The sequence below is a fragment of the Oncorhynchus mykiss genome, chromosome 23, assembly GCF_057628025.1.
Source record: "Oncorhynchus mykiss isolate SJ-2025 chromosome 23, ASM5762802v1, whole genome shotgun sequence".
In the NCBI taxonomy this organism is placed as follows: domain Eukaryota; kingdom Metazoa; phylum Chordata; class Actinopteri; order Salmoniformes; family Salmonidae; genus Oncorhynchus; species Oncorhynchus mykiss.
Genome location: NC_143044.1, coordinates 53,050,035 through 53,065,512, shown reverse-complemented (window position 1 = coordinate 53,065,512; position 15,478 = coordinate 53,050,035). Strand labels below are relative to the sequence as shown.

At 39.5% G+C, this 15,478-nt stretch overlaps 1 protein-coding gene across 8 annotated transcripts in view; it reads right to left on the bottom strand.

Annotated features, from left to right (window-relative positions):
* The window catches only part of LOC110531647 (butyrophilin subfamily 2 member A1), a 96,050-nt gene that overhangs the window by 70,224 nt on the left and 10,348 nt on the right, over positions 1-15,478 (bottom strand). For 3 of the 8 annotated variants that reach the window (XR_016491172.1, XR_016491171.1, XM_090217651.1), the window contains exons 3-11: positions 15,118-15,468; positions 14,692-14,973; positions 9,018-9,131; positions 5,900-5,920; positions 5,316-5,336; positions 4,732-4,752; positions 1,464-1,484; positions 144-161; positions 13-42 (exon numbers count right to left, since the gene is read on the bottom strand). Coding sequence is in view for 6 of the 8 variants with exons in the window: in XM_090217651.1 (XP_090073777.1) it covers positions 13-42; positions 144-161; positions 1,464-1,484; positions 4,732-4,752; positions 5,316-5,336; positions 5,900-5,920; positions 9,018-9,131; positions 14,692-14,973; positions 15,118-15,468 (879 nt within the window). In the remaining 2 variants the exon portion in view is untranslated. Of the gene's footprint in view, positions 1-12; positions 43-143; positions 162-186; positions 271-1,463; positions 1,485-4,731; positions 4,753-5,315; positions 5,337-5,899; positions 5,921-9,017; positions 9,132-14,691; positions 14,974-15,117; positions 15,469-15,478 lie in introns of those variants that run through there. The other 5 variants (XM_090217653.1, XM_090217652.1, XM_036960976.2 and 2 more) reach the window with 4 other exon arrangements.

Here is a 15,478-nt window from a genome sequence, read left to right as displayed (position 1 = left end):
GACAGTACTTACTATTCTGGTTCCAGAGGTTCTCGAAGTTAACTGTAAATATGTAGAGTAGATGGAAGACAGTGAGAACATCATTAACATGAACACTAGAAGATGTATATATATAAAAGTGCTGATCTGAAGACACTACTTACACTTCTTCTTGAAGTCCTCTGTAAATATGTAGAGTAGATGGAAGACAGTGAGAACATCATGAACATGAACACTAGAAGATGTAGTCTCTCTCTGGGACTCCTGGGTCGGGATTCAAGCCAATGTGCGCTATTGTTAAGGGAATTTTTATCAATGATGACTAATTATGTATACATTTCAATCAGGACTGACTAATCCGAATACTATTATGTTACTATACATGTACTAATCAGAATACTAAATGTTACTGTATATGTATGAGTTTTCATTCTTGATCCCAGTGCTGAAAATAGTGTGTGTGTGTGTGTGAACGTGGGCAAAAGTTAGAACAATGACGGTCTGTTCCTTTGTACAAATGAATGAACTATCTCCAGACTGTCTAGAATGCTTATCTACACTGACTGACCTTGGCTCTAGGCGAGGAGGGAAGGCTTGAGAACTATAGGGCCTTTCTACCAGTGTCAAGAAGAGACAGAACATTTAGAAAACGCTGACGTCATTTTCAGTTTATAACCTGTGGTAAAATGTGTAAGTACTCAGTACTCTCTTGAGTAAAGGCTGTTACTTGACTTTTAAGACCGGGGCTCTTATAAAATAAGGGTCTTACAAACCCTTATGCATTGACAGAGTGTTTAATTTTGATTGGGAATTAAAACAGAGGAATTAAATTCCTTCAACAGCTATACTGCAGGGTACTTCACAGCTGAAAATTCAGTTTTTAAATGCATTTTCCACCGGCATTCACAGAGATCACATTTATGGTAAACACTGCACATGTCGTCTCAAGTGTAAAATACCTGTAAAAGTCTGTTATAGTGTGCTGTGTTGTAATGTGACTTGAATTGAATCCCGACCCTTTTTCATACCACTGTTCCAACATCAGAAGGAACATCTAGGGCCAATCAGAAGTTGAAACAATAACAAAGTGTGAACCCAGCCACTGTTGTTTTGGTAAAAAGCTGAGGGAGGGGCTGGAGAACTAACATCACTCTCAAATTCATAGACAGAGCTATGGATGCAAGGACTGACCATTCATGACAACAAAATTATAGTTTTAAATAGGTTTTAGACTGTATAGTGTTTCATATATTTACTTTGTTTACAAGCATTGAGATAAAACAAGGTTATATGTTGGAGTTTAACTAAGCTCTTTAATAATGTATAAGTTATATTCTTCAAGAATCAATGTGTACATATAATTAATTTATTAGTCCAAAAATTGATGTATCAATTACCAATTACCTCTTTGTGCTCAACAACAAAAAATAAACATAAAATGGATTACGTAAATCTAGCAGTGATGATCTGAAGACATTACTTACCATTCTCCATCCTGAGGACCTCTGTAAATATGTAGAGTAGATGGAAGACAGTGAGAACATCATTAACATGAACACTAGAAGATGTAGTCTCTCTCTGGGACTCCTTATTCATCGACCTGGCCAAGGCTTTCGACTCTGTCAATCACCACATTCTTATTGACAGACTCGACAGCCCTAGTTTCTCAAATGATTGCCTCGCCTGGTTTACCAACTACTTCTCTGACAGAGTTCAGTGTGTCAAATCGGAGAACCTGTTGTCCGGACCTCTGGCAGTCTCTATGGGGGTGCCACAGGGTTCAATTCTCGGGCCGACTCTCTTCTCTGTATACATCAATGATGTCGCTCTTGCTGCTTGTGATTCTCTGATCCACCTCTAATGCAGACGACACTATTCTGTTTACCTCTGGCCCCTTTTTGGACACTGTGTTAACTAACCTCAAGACGAGCTTCAATGCCATACAACTCTCCTTCCGTGGCCTCCAACTGCTCTTAAATGCAAGTAAAACTAAATGCATGCTATTCAATCGATCACTGCCCGCACCTGCCCGCCCGTCCAGCATCACTACACCGGACGGCTCTGACTTAGAATACATGGACAACTACAAATACCTAGGTGTCTGGTTAGACTGTAAACTCTCCTTCCAGACTCACATTAAGCATCTCCAATCCAAAATTAAATCTAGAATCGGCTTCCTATATCGCAACAAAGCATCCTTCACTCATGCTGCCAAACATACCCTCGTAAAACTGACCATCCTACCGATCCTAGACTTCGGCGATGTCATTTATAAAATAGCCTCCAACACTCTACTCAACAAATTGGATGCAGTCTATCACAGTGCCATCCGTTTTGTTTTGCTTGGCCCTCGTCGCTAAACCCACTGGCTACAGGATATCTACAAGTCTCTGCTAGGTAACGCCCTGCCTTATCTCACCATAGCAGCAGCCACTCGTAGCACGCGCTCCAGCAGGTACAGTGCCTTGCGAAAGTATTCGGCCCCCTTGAACTTTGCGACCTTTTGCCACATTTCAGGCTTCAAACATAAAGATATAAAACTGTATTTTTTTGTGAAGAATCAACAACAAGTAGGGCACAATCATGAAGTGGAACGACATTTATTGGATATTTCAAACTTTTTTAACACATCAAAAACTGAAAAATTGGGCGTGCAAAATTATTCAGCCCCTTTACTTTCAGTGCAGCAAACTCTCTCCAGAAGTTCAGTGAGGATCTCTGAATGATCCAATGTTGGCCTAAATGACTAATGATGATAAATACAATCCACCTGTGTGTAATCAAGTCTCCGTATAAATGCACCTGCACTGTGATAGTCTCAGAGGTCCGTTAAAAGCGCAGAGAGCATCATGAAGAACAAGGAACACACCAGGCAGGTCCGAGATACTGTTGTGAAGAAGTTTAAAGCCGGATTTGGATACAAAGAGATTTCCCAAGCTTTAAACATCCCAAGGAGCACTGTGCAAGCGATAATATTGAAATGGAAGGAGTATCAGACCACTGCAAATCTACCAAGACCTGGCCGTTCCTCTAAACTTTCAGCTCATACAAGGAGAAGACTGATCAGAGATGCAGCCAAGAGGCCCATTATCACTCTGGATGAACTGCAGAGATCTACAGCTGAGGTGAGAGACTCTGTCCATAGGACAACAATCAGTCGTATATTGCACAAATCTGGCCTTTATGGAAGAGTGGCAAGAAGAAAGCCATTTCTTAAAGATATCCATAAAAAGTGTAGTTTAAAGTTTGCCACAAGCCACCTGGGAGACACACCAAACAGGTGGAAGAAGGTGCTCTGGTCAGATGAAACCAAAATTGAACTTTTTGGCAACAATGCAAAACGTTATGTTTGGCGTAAAAGCAACACAGCTGAACACACCATCCCCACTGTCAAACATGGTGGTGGCAGCATCATGGTTTGGGCCTGCTTTTCTTCAGCAGGGACAGGGAAGATGGTTAAAATTGATGGGAAGATGGATGGAGCCAAATACAGGACCATTCTGGAAGAAAACCTGATGGAGTCTGCAAAAGACCTGAGACTGGGACGGAGATTTGTCTTCCAACAAGACAATGATCCAAAACATAAAGCAAAATCTACAATGGAATGGTTCAAAAATAAACATATCCAGGTGTTAGAATGGCCAAGTCAAAGTCCAGACCTGAATCCAATCGAGAATCTGTGGAAAGAACTGAAAACTGCTGTTCACAAATGCTCTCCATCCAACCTCACTGAGCTCGAGCTGTTTTGCAAGGAGGAATGGGAAAAAATGTCAGTCTCTCGATGTGCAAAACTGATAGAGACATACCCCAAGCGACTTACAGCTGTAATCGCAGCAAAAGGTGGCGCTACAAAGTATTAACTTAAGGGGGCTGAATAATTTTGCACGCCCAATTTTTCAGTTTTTGATTTGTTAAAAAAGTTTGAAATATCCAATAAATGTCGTTCCACTTCATGATTGTGTCCCACTTGTTGTTGATTCTTCACAAAAAAATACAGTTTTATATCTTTATGTTTGAAGCATGAAATGTAGCAAAAGGTCGCAAAGTTCAAGGGGGCCGAATACTTTCGCAAGGCACTGTATATCTCACTGGTCACCCCCAAAGCCAATTATTCCTTTGTTCGCCTTTCCTTCCAGTTCTCTGCTGCCAATGACTGGAACGAACTGCAAAAATCACTGAAGCTGGAGACTGATATCTCCCTCACTAGCTTTAAGCACCAGCTGTCAGAGCAGCTCACAGATCACTGCAGCTGTACATAGCCCATCTGTAAACAGCCCATCTATCTATCTACCTCATCCCCATACTGTACTTATATATTTACCTTGCTCCTTGGCATCCCAGTATCTCTACTTGCATATTCATCTTCTGCACATCTACCATTATCTACCATTCCAATGTTTAATTGCTATATTGTAATTACTTCGCCACCATGGCCTATTTATTGCCTTAACTCCCTTATCTTACCTCATTTGCACTCACTGTATATAGACTTTTTTGTTTTCTATTTTCTACTGTATTATTGACTGTATGTTTTCTTTATTCCATGTGTAACTCTGTGTTGTTGTATGTGTCGAACTGCTATGCTTTATCTTGGCCAGGTCACAGTTGAAAATGAGAACTTGTTCTCAGCTAGCCTACCTGGTTAAATAAAGGTGTTCTCAGCTAGCCTACCTGGTTAAATAAAGGTGTTCTCAGCTAGCCTACCTGGTTAAATATGCAATCTGGGTTAGGGAAAATAAAACCACTACTTACCCTTTTCTGCCTTGAGTTCATCTGCAAATATGTAGAGTAGATGGAAGACAGTGAGAACATCATCAACATGAACACTATAAGATGTAGTCTCTCTCTGGGACTCCTTGTCTCATATCACTTCTTTAATATCATACTATGGGATAAATCTAAATTGAGTTCCACACACCTAAATGAGTCTAGCTTACCTCTGTGTGTGAGACATCCTCTCTCCAATAGAGATCTACAACATTATCATTTACCTCTTAAATTCACTCAATACATGTGACAGGTATCAGTGATCCAGGTGTATCAGAGACTACCTCTCTCTAGTCTAGTGGTCCTCTACAGCCTCAACACATCCTGTTCTAGAACATCAATCTATGGTCTGAAGATACTGACACTAATAAGGCACTGGGATATACCACTTCAAGTTTCCAGTTTCATTTGATGTATGTACGGGATACACATGGTATTCACTGTCCATGCTTACTTGCGGGTTTAACAATGCAATAACAATGAATATGTCAATTGGAAGCTGTGGCCTGCTTAGTGAATCTTTACAGTCGTGTGTAATCTGGGTTAGGGACAATAAAACCACTACTTACCTAGCTTCCTAGTGAGGTCATCTGTGAACATGTAGAGTAGATGGAAGACAGTGAGAACATCATTAACATGAACACTATAAGATGTAGTCTCTCTCTGGGACTCCTTGTCTCATATCACTTCTTTAATATCATACTATGGGATACATCTAAATTGAGTTCCACACACCTAAATGAGTCTAGCTTACCTCTGTGTGTGAGACATCCTCTCTCCAATAGAGATCTACAACATTATCATTTACCTCTTAAATTCACTCAATACATGTGACAGGTATCAGTGATCCAGGTGTATCAGAGACTACCTCTCTCTAGTCTAGTGGTCCTCTACAGCCTCAACACATCCTGTTCTAGAACATCAATCTATGGTCTGAAGATACTGACACTAATAAGGCACTGGGATATACCACTTCAAGTTTCCAGTTTCATTTGATGTATGTACGGGATACACATGGTATTCACTGTCCATGCTTACTTGCAGGTTTAACAATGCAATAACAATGAATATGTCAATTGGAAGCTGTGGCCTGCTTAGTGAATCTTTACAGTCGTGTGTAATCTGGGTTAGGGACAATAAAACCACTACTTACCTAGCTTCCTAGTGAGGTCATCTGTGAACATGTCGAGTAGATGCAAGACAGTGAGAACATCATTAACCTGAACACTAGAAGATGTAGTCTCTCTCTGGGACTCCTTGTCTCATATCACTTCACTAATGGCACAAATCCTAACTGAGTTCCACCACCTAAATGAGTCCAGCGTACCTTTGAGACAAATTCCCCAATAAAGATATTCTACCCTACCACCTCTTAATTTCATTCAATAAACATGTCAATTAAATGGTTTAGTCTGCGTTGTGAATCTTTACATTCATGTGTGTAATCTGGGTCAGGAACAATAAAACCACTACTTAACCTTTTGCATGTTGGGGGCAGTATTTTTGTTTTTGGCTAAAAACGTACCCATTTGAAACATCCCCAGAAGCTAGAATATGCATATAATTGTCAGATTAGGATAGAAAACACTCTAAAGTTTCCAAAACTGTAAAAATATTGTCTGTGAGTTTAACAGAACTGATATTGTAGGCGAAAACCTGAAGAAAATCCAATCAGGAAGTGCCTCTTATTTTGAGGCACTGTTCCTGTTCCTCTGTTCCTATGCATGCCTATCCTCCATTTAAAGGGATATCAACTAAATTCATTTTTCTATGGCTTCCCTAAGGTGTCAACAGTCTTTAGACATAGTTTCAAGCTTTTATTTTGAAAAATGAGCGTGAAAGATCACATTGCGTAAGTGGATAGGTGGGGGCTCTCAGAGTGAGTTTTGCACTACAGAGTAAAGCGGCCATTGTTTCTCCCGGTGTTATTGAAAAATCTACACACCCGGTTGATATATTATCGAATATATATTTTAAAAACAACCTGAGGATTGATTATAAAAAACGTTTGACATGTTTCTGTGGACATTATGGATATTATTTGGAATATACGTCTGCGTTGTCGTGAGCACACTTTCCTGTGGATTTCTGAACATAATGCGACAAACAAACGGAGGTATTTTGGGTATAAAAATAATCTTTATGGAACAAAAGGAACATTTGTTGTGTACCTGGGAGTCTCGTGAGTGAAAACATCTGAAGATCATCAAAGGTAAACAATTAATTTGATTGCTTTTCTGATTTTCGTGACCTAGCTACTTAATGCTTAGTGTACATAATGTTATGTTATGCTATCGATAAACTTACACAAACGCTTTCGCTGTAAAGCATAATTTCAAAATCTGAGACGACAGGTGGATTAACAAAAGGCTAAGCTGTGTTTTGCAATATTGCACTTGTGATTTCATGAATATGAATATTTTTTAGTAATATTATTTGACTGTGGCGCTATGCTATTCAGCGGTTGCTGATGACAATTATCCCGCTACCGGGATGGGTAGCGTCATCAAGTTAACAGGCTGCAGTTTGAGTTCATCTATTATCACACCTGCAGATAAAAAGAAAAGTGAGTCACCAGTGTTAACATGTGAATCACCTGCCGGTTAAAATCAGTCATCAGTGTCATCATGTTGTCATGACGTTGCCCTCTTTGGGTACAGCAAGCCCCATCCCCCTCTCCCTGCCTCCCCCTGCCTCCTTCAACTAGGCTGCTGTGGTCAGAGAGAGGTCGTAAATTCCTGAGAAGACCCTGCCTCAGGGTCACACAGTATAGAGACAGAGTGAAGTTTCATAGAGAACAAAGGAATTTCTTCCACCTCACAGAACTGGAGGTCTGAACAAATTTCATGTTCCGGAGAAAGTATAAAAGATCGGTGAAGAATCCAGCTACGAACTGGTCTGTTTGTTACAACTTGGGGAAGCTCATGGGAGACGGTGTGGCCACATTACCATAACGCTGTTTACATAATAGCCTCAGATATGAGGTTTACATCTAATTGTTGTATAAGATGAATGAGTGAGGATGATACTGTTTACACAATTTTACAATGTGATTTTGGACTGTTTAATGAAGGAAACCCCATTTCCCTTTTGAGTTGAACTAAATCAGAGGACCGCCCCTGAGCCCAGTTAGGGTCAGGCATCCTGGGACAGCCCCTTTTCTGCAATTCCCGAATAAAACCCAACTTTGAGAAATTATCACCAGACCATGTTTCTCTCAATCACGGGAGGACAAAGGTTATAGACCTTTGCTGAATATTTTAATCATACCACGTGGTTAAACTCTTAGACTATCGATACAGACAGAATAAGAACAAGTCTTTGATATTAATTACTAGTCTGCAGCTAGGAATTCGGTATCATTGAACGCGAAGAACGACAACCGCCGAAACATCCATTCTACAACATGACTGAATGTCGCTCTGAACTATCCCCTCTAACCAATACAGAGAGAGAGAGACGGACAAAACTCTCCAACAGAAACAAACTTTTCAACAAAGATCCCGACAACACACTGAGCGTAAGTATATATATTGATTGCAATTGTTCCCAAATGAGTGAGTGTTCATGTGCAAAGGATTAGCATTTCAATTGTTATAATTATCAACTTTGTAGTGTCTCATCTCAGTTGACCCCCACTTCCCCTTTTGTCTAACAAGCCGCAATGCCGGTTTAGCCCACTAGGGCACATTCCCTTATCATTTCTTGTAACCATATTGACTTTGTTTGTTTGTTTATGCATTTCTGTGAATTACTTAGTTAATAATAAATAAATGATTTAAGACAATTGATGTATGGATGACTCATAGTGAAGACTGGGTTCGTGCAGATAACCAACAATTTACGACGTTTGGAATGAGACTAACGTGAAGTAAAGTAAATAATTCATTAATCAGAAGACTATTTGATCATATATAAAATATCTGAAAAGTTATTTTAGGAAATGATAACTTTGTAATCTGAATATTGTCCTTGGTGCCCCAACTTCCTAGTTAATTACAGTTACATGATTAACAAGTTTGATCGCGTAATACTAATTACAGAGAATCTTTGATAAAACTAAGTGTTCAATTTAATGATAGTAAAGAGATGACAATGTTAATCACCTGCAGGTTAAAATCATTCATCAGTGATAACATATTAATCACCTGCAGGTGTAGTATATTATCATGTATCCATAGAATACAACCACTGTGAATGTGTTGAGGTTGAAAAAAGCATTGCGGACATTTATTTCTAACAAGGAAACATTCATATCATCTCTCCATTACCTTTCTTATAAGATATCCAGCAGATAGCCAGAGATAACCCAATCCCAATGATGGCTCCCAGACAGCATAACACAATGAAGGCCATTCTCAATGGGGTTGTATCAAATAACTCACCTAAAACACAAACATCATCAACAGGGTTTGGTACTAATACTACCACACATCATTACACATCAACAACAGGGTTTGGTACTAATACTACCACACATCAACAACAGGGTTTGGTACTAATACTACCACACATCAACAACAGGGTTTGGTACTAATACTACCACACATCATTACACATCAACAACAGGGTTTGGTACTAATACTACCACACATCAACAACAGGGTTTGGTACTAATACTACCACACATCAACAATAGGGTTTGGTACTAATACTACCACACATCATTACACATCAACAACAGGGTTTGGTACTAATACTACCACACATCAACAACAGGGTTTGGTACTAAAACTACCACACATCAACAACAGGGTTTGGTACTAATACTACCACACATCATTACACATCAACAACAGGGTTTGGTACTAATACTACCACACATCAACAACAGGGCTTGGTACTAATACTACCAAACATCATTACACACCAACAACAGGGTTTGGTACTAATACTACCAAACATCATCAACAGGGTTTGGTACTAATACTACCACACATCAACAACAGGGCTTGGTACTAATACTACCAAACATCATTACACGCCAACAACAGGGTTTGGTACTAATACTACCAAACATCATCAACAGGGTTTGGTACTAATACTACCAAACATCATTACACATCAACAACAGGGTTTGGTACTAATACTACCACACATAATTATACATCAACAACAGGGTTTGGTACTAATACTACCACACATCATTACACATCAACAACAGGGTTTGGTACTAATACTACCACACATCATTACACATCAACAACAGGGTTTGGTACTAATACTACCACACACATATTACACATCAACAACAGGGTTTGGTACTAATACTACCACACATCATTACACATCAACAACAGGGTTTGGTACTAATACTACCACACACATATTACACATCAACAACAGGGTTTGGTACTAATACTACCACACATAATTATACATCATCAACAGGGTTTGGTACTAATACTACCACACATCATTACACATCAACAACAGGGTTTGGTACTAATACTACCACACATCAACAACAGGGTTTGGTACTAATACTACCACACATCAACAACAGGGTTTGGTACTAATACTACCACACATCATTACACATCAACAACAGGGTTTGGTACTAATACTACCACACATCAACAACAGGGTTTGGTACTAATACTACCACACATCAACAATAGGGTTTGGTACTAATACTACCACACATCATTACACATCAACAACAGGGTTTGGTACTAATACTACCACACATCAACAACAGGGTTTGGTACTAAAACTACCACACATCAACAACAGGGTTTGGTACTAATACTACCACACATCATTACACATCAACAACAGGGTTTGGTACTAATACTACCACACATCAACAACAGGGCTTGGTACTAATACTACCAAACATCATTACACACCAACAACAGGGTTTGGTACTAATACTACCACACATCATCAACAGGGTTTGGTACTAATACTACCACACATCAACAACAGGGCTTGGTACTAATACTACCAAACATCATTACACGCCAACAACAGGGTTTGGTACTAATACTACCAAACATCATCAACAGGGTTTGGTACTAATACTACCAAACATCATTACACATCAACAACAGGGTTTGGTACTAATACTACCACACATAATTATACATCAACAACAGGGTTTGGTACTAATACTACCACACATCATTACACATCAACAACAGGGTTTGGTACTAATACTACCACACATCATTACACATCAACAACAGGGTTTGGTACTAATACTACCACACACATATTACACATCAACAACAGGGTTTGGTACTAATACTACCACACATAATTATACATCAACAACAGGGTTTGGTACTAATACTACCACACATCATTACACATCAACAACAGGGTTTGGTACTAATACTACCACACATCATTACACATCAACAACAGGGTTTGGTACTAATACTACCACACATCAACAACAGGGTTTGGTACTAATACTACCACACATCATTACACATCAACAACAGGGTTTGGTACTAATACTACCACACATCAACAACAGGGTTTGGTACTAATACTACCACACATCAACAATAGGGTTTGGTACTAATACTACCACACATCATTACACATCAACAACAGGGTTTGGTACTAATACTACCACACATCAACAACAGGGTTTGGTACTAAAACTACCACACATCAACAACAGGGTTTGGTACTAATACTACCACACATCATTACACATCAACAACAGGGTTTGGTACTAATACTACCACACATCAACAACAGGGCTTGGTACTAATACTACCAAACATCATTACACACCAACAACAGGGTTTGGTACTAATACTACCACACATCATCAACAGGGTTTGGTACTAATACTACCACACATCAACAACAGGGCTTGGTACTAATACTACCAAACATCATTACACACCAACAACAGGGTTTGGTACTAATACTACCTAACATCATCAACAGGGGTTGGTACTAATACTACCAAACATCATTACACATCAACAACAGGGTTTGGTACTAATACTACCACACACAATTATACATCAACAACAGGGTTTGGTACTAATACTACCACACATCATTACACATCAACAACAGGGTTTGGTACTAATACTACCACACATCATTACACATCAACAACAGGGTTTGGTACTAATACTACCACACATCATTACACATCAACAACAGGGTTTGGTACTAATACTACCACACATCAACAACAGGGTTTGGTACTAATACTACCACACATCATTACACATCAACAACAGGGTTTGGTACTAATACTACCACACATATTACAAATCAACAACAGGGTTTGGTACTAATACTACCACACACATATAACACATCAACAACAGGGTTTGGTACTAATACTACCACACATCAACAACAGAGTTTGGTACTCATACTACACACATCAACAACAGGGTTTGGTACTAATACTACCACACATCAACAACAGGGTTTGGTACTAAAACTATCACACATCAACAACAGGGTTTGGTACTAATACTACCACACACATATTACACATCAACAACAGGGTTTGGTAGTAATACTACCACACACATATTACACATCAACAACAGGGTTTGGTACTAATACTACCACACATCATTACACATCAACAACAGGGTTTGGTACTAATACTACCACACATCATTACACATCAACAACAGGGTTTGGTACTAATACTACCACACATCAACAACAGGGTTTGGTACTAATAATACCACACATCAACAACAGGGGTTGGTACTAATACTACCACACATCATTACACATCAACAACAGGGTTTGGTACTAATACTACCACACATCATTACACATCAACAACAGAGTTTGGTACTCATACTACACACATCAACAACAGGGTTTGGTACTAATACTACCACACATCAACAACAGGGGTTGGTACTAATACTACCACACATCAACAACAGGGTTTGGTACAAATACTACCACACATCAACAACAGGGTTTGGTACTAATACTACCACACAACATTACACATCAACAACAGGGTTTGGTACTAATACTACCACACATCATTACACATCAACAACAGGGTTTGGTACTAATACTACCACACATCACCAACAGGGTTTGGTACTAATACTATCACACACATCAACAACAGGGTTTGGTACTAATACTACCACACATCATTACACATCAACAACAGGGTTTGGTACTAATACTACCACACACATATTACACATCAACAACAGGGTTTGGTACTAATACTACCACACATCATTACACATCAACAACAGGGTTTGGTACTAATACTACCACACATCATTACACATCAACAACAGGGTTTGGTACTAATACTGTCACACATCAACAACAGGGTTTGGTACTAATACTACCACACATCAACAACAGGGTTTGGTACTAATACTACCACACATCATTACACATCAACAACAGGGTTTGGTACTAATACTACCACACATCATTACACATCAACAACAGAGTTTGGTACTCATACTACACACATCAACAACAGGGTTTGGTACTAATACTACCACACATCAACAACAGGGGTTGGTACTAATACTACCACACATCAACAACAGGGTTTGGTACAAATACTACCACACATCAACAACAGGGTTTGGTACTAATACTACCACACAACATTACACATCAACAACAGGGTTTGGTACTAATACTACCACACATCATTACACATCAACAACAGGGTTTGGTACTAATACTACCACACATCAACAACAGGGTTTGGTACTAACACTATCACACACATCAACAACAGGGTTTGGTACTAATACTACCACACACATATTACACATCAACAACAGGGTTTGGTACTAATACTACCACACACATATAACACATCAACAACAGGGTTTGGTACTAATACTACCACACATCAACAACAGAGTTTGGTACTCATACTACACACATCAACAACAGGGTTTGGTACTAATACTACCACACATCAACAACAGGGTTTGGTACAAATACTACCACACATCAACAACAGGGTTTGGTACTAATACTACCACACAACATTACACATCAACAACAGGGTTTGGTGCTAATACTACCACACATCATTACACATCAACAACAGGGTTTGGTACTAATACTACCACACATCATTACACATCAACAACAGGGTTTGGTACTAATACTACCACACAGCAGTGGAGTGTATCATAATAAACACTATCCTTCTGTATTGTCGTCTCAAAGCCTTTGGTTAAAACACATACTGGACATTAACACATAAATTTCTCCAGCTTTTCATGTCAAATCAAATCACATGGCTCCTTTCAGCTAAAACCAATAGACCTTCAGTATCTTACTATGGCTCCTTTCAGCTAAAACCAATAGACCTTCAGTATCTTACTATGGCCCCTTTCAGCTAAAACCAATAGACCTTCAGTATCTTACTATGGCCCGGTTCAGTTAAAACCAATAGACCTTCAGTATCTTACTATGGCTCCTTTCAGCTAAAACCAATAGACATTCAGTATCTTACTATGGCTCCTTTCAGCTAAAACCAATAGACCTTCAGTATCTTACTATGGCCCGGTTCAGTTAAAACCAATAGACCTTCAGTATCTTACTATGGCCCCTTTCAGTTAAAACCAATAACCTTCAGTATCTTACTATGGCTCCTTTCAGACAAAACCAATAGACCTTCAGTATCTTACTATGGCTCCTTTCAGACAAAACCAACAGACCTTCAGTATCTTACTATGGCTCCTTTCAGACAAAACCAATAGACCTTCAGTATCTTACTTTGGCTCCTTTCAGATAAAACCAATAGATAACACTATAGGCCTCCTGAATATTGGTAGTGTAAAAACTATTGGTCACTAAATCCGGGGGAAATGACGGACCATGTAAAAAACTGTTGGTCACATATTAAAGCGTGTGTAGCGAATTGCTTGTGTTTCTAGTTCCAACAGTGTAGTAATATCTAACAATGTCTAAAGAATATTTTGTTGTGTTACTCACTAGGGAGGTGAACCTCTGTCTCCATCTTCTCATTGATCTGGCTCTGTTGGACTCTGCAGGTAAAGCGGTTGGTGTCAGTCTCCTGGACAATGACATGTTGTTTGACTGTGTAGAATCCCTTGAAGTCTCTATGTATCTCAGGAGGACCAGCAAAGAGATGGACTCCTTTACTGTTCAGCCACACCAGCTCAGGCTCAGGGTGCCAGCCTTCTGATTCACACAGCAGACCCATCCCTCCCTCTCTGTGTCCCTCGATGGACACCACTGGCTTGGATCCTACAGCTACAGACACACAGAGAGACTGGATGTTAACTGGTGACAGGTTGTGAACAAACAGACACATACTGTGTCCAGTAATATGAAGGAAAGAGGTGATGTCATTGTACTGTAGTTAGATTATCACATTAACATGAAAATAAACCTCACCTTTAACGAGGACTTGAATAATGAGATCATGATCCCAGCTCTTTGCCTTAATAAAGCATTTGTAATGTCCCTCATCAGTGCCTTGTACCCTGGACAGTTTTAAAGAGGTGTTGCCCCTCCATAGTTCCTCTTCAAACAGTGACGTTCTTCCAATGTAGGAGGGAATCTGATCCTCTCGTATGATTTTTCTGTTTTGGTAACGATAGACACGACCATCTTTGAAGTCCAGGTTCAGCCAGTCCACTGTCATGTCCTCAGCGCTGATGTTGGGTTTGAGGTAGCAGGGCAGAATGATGTCATCACCAGCCACAGCAAGAATGGTATCGGTTGGACCAAGAACCTCAAACCTCTCTGAAGAGAA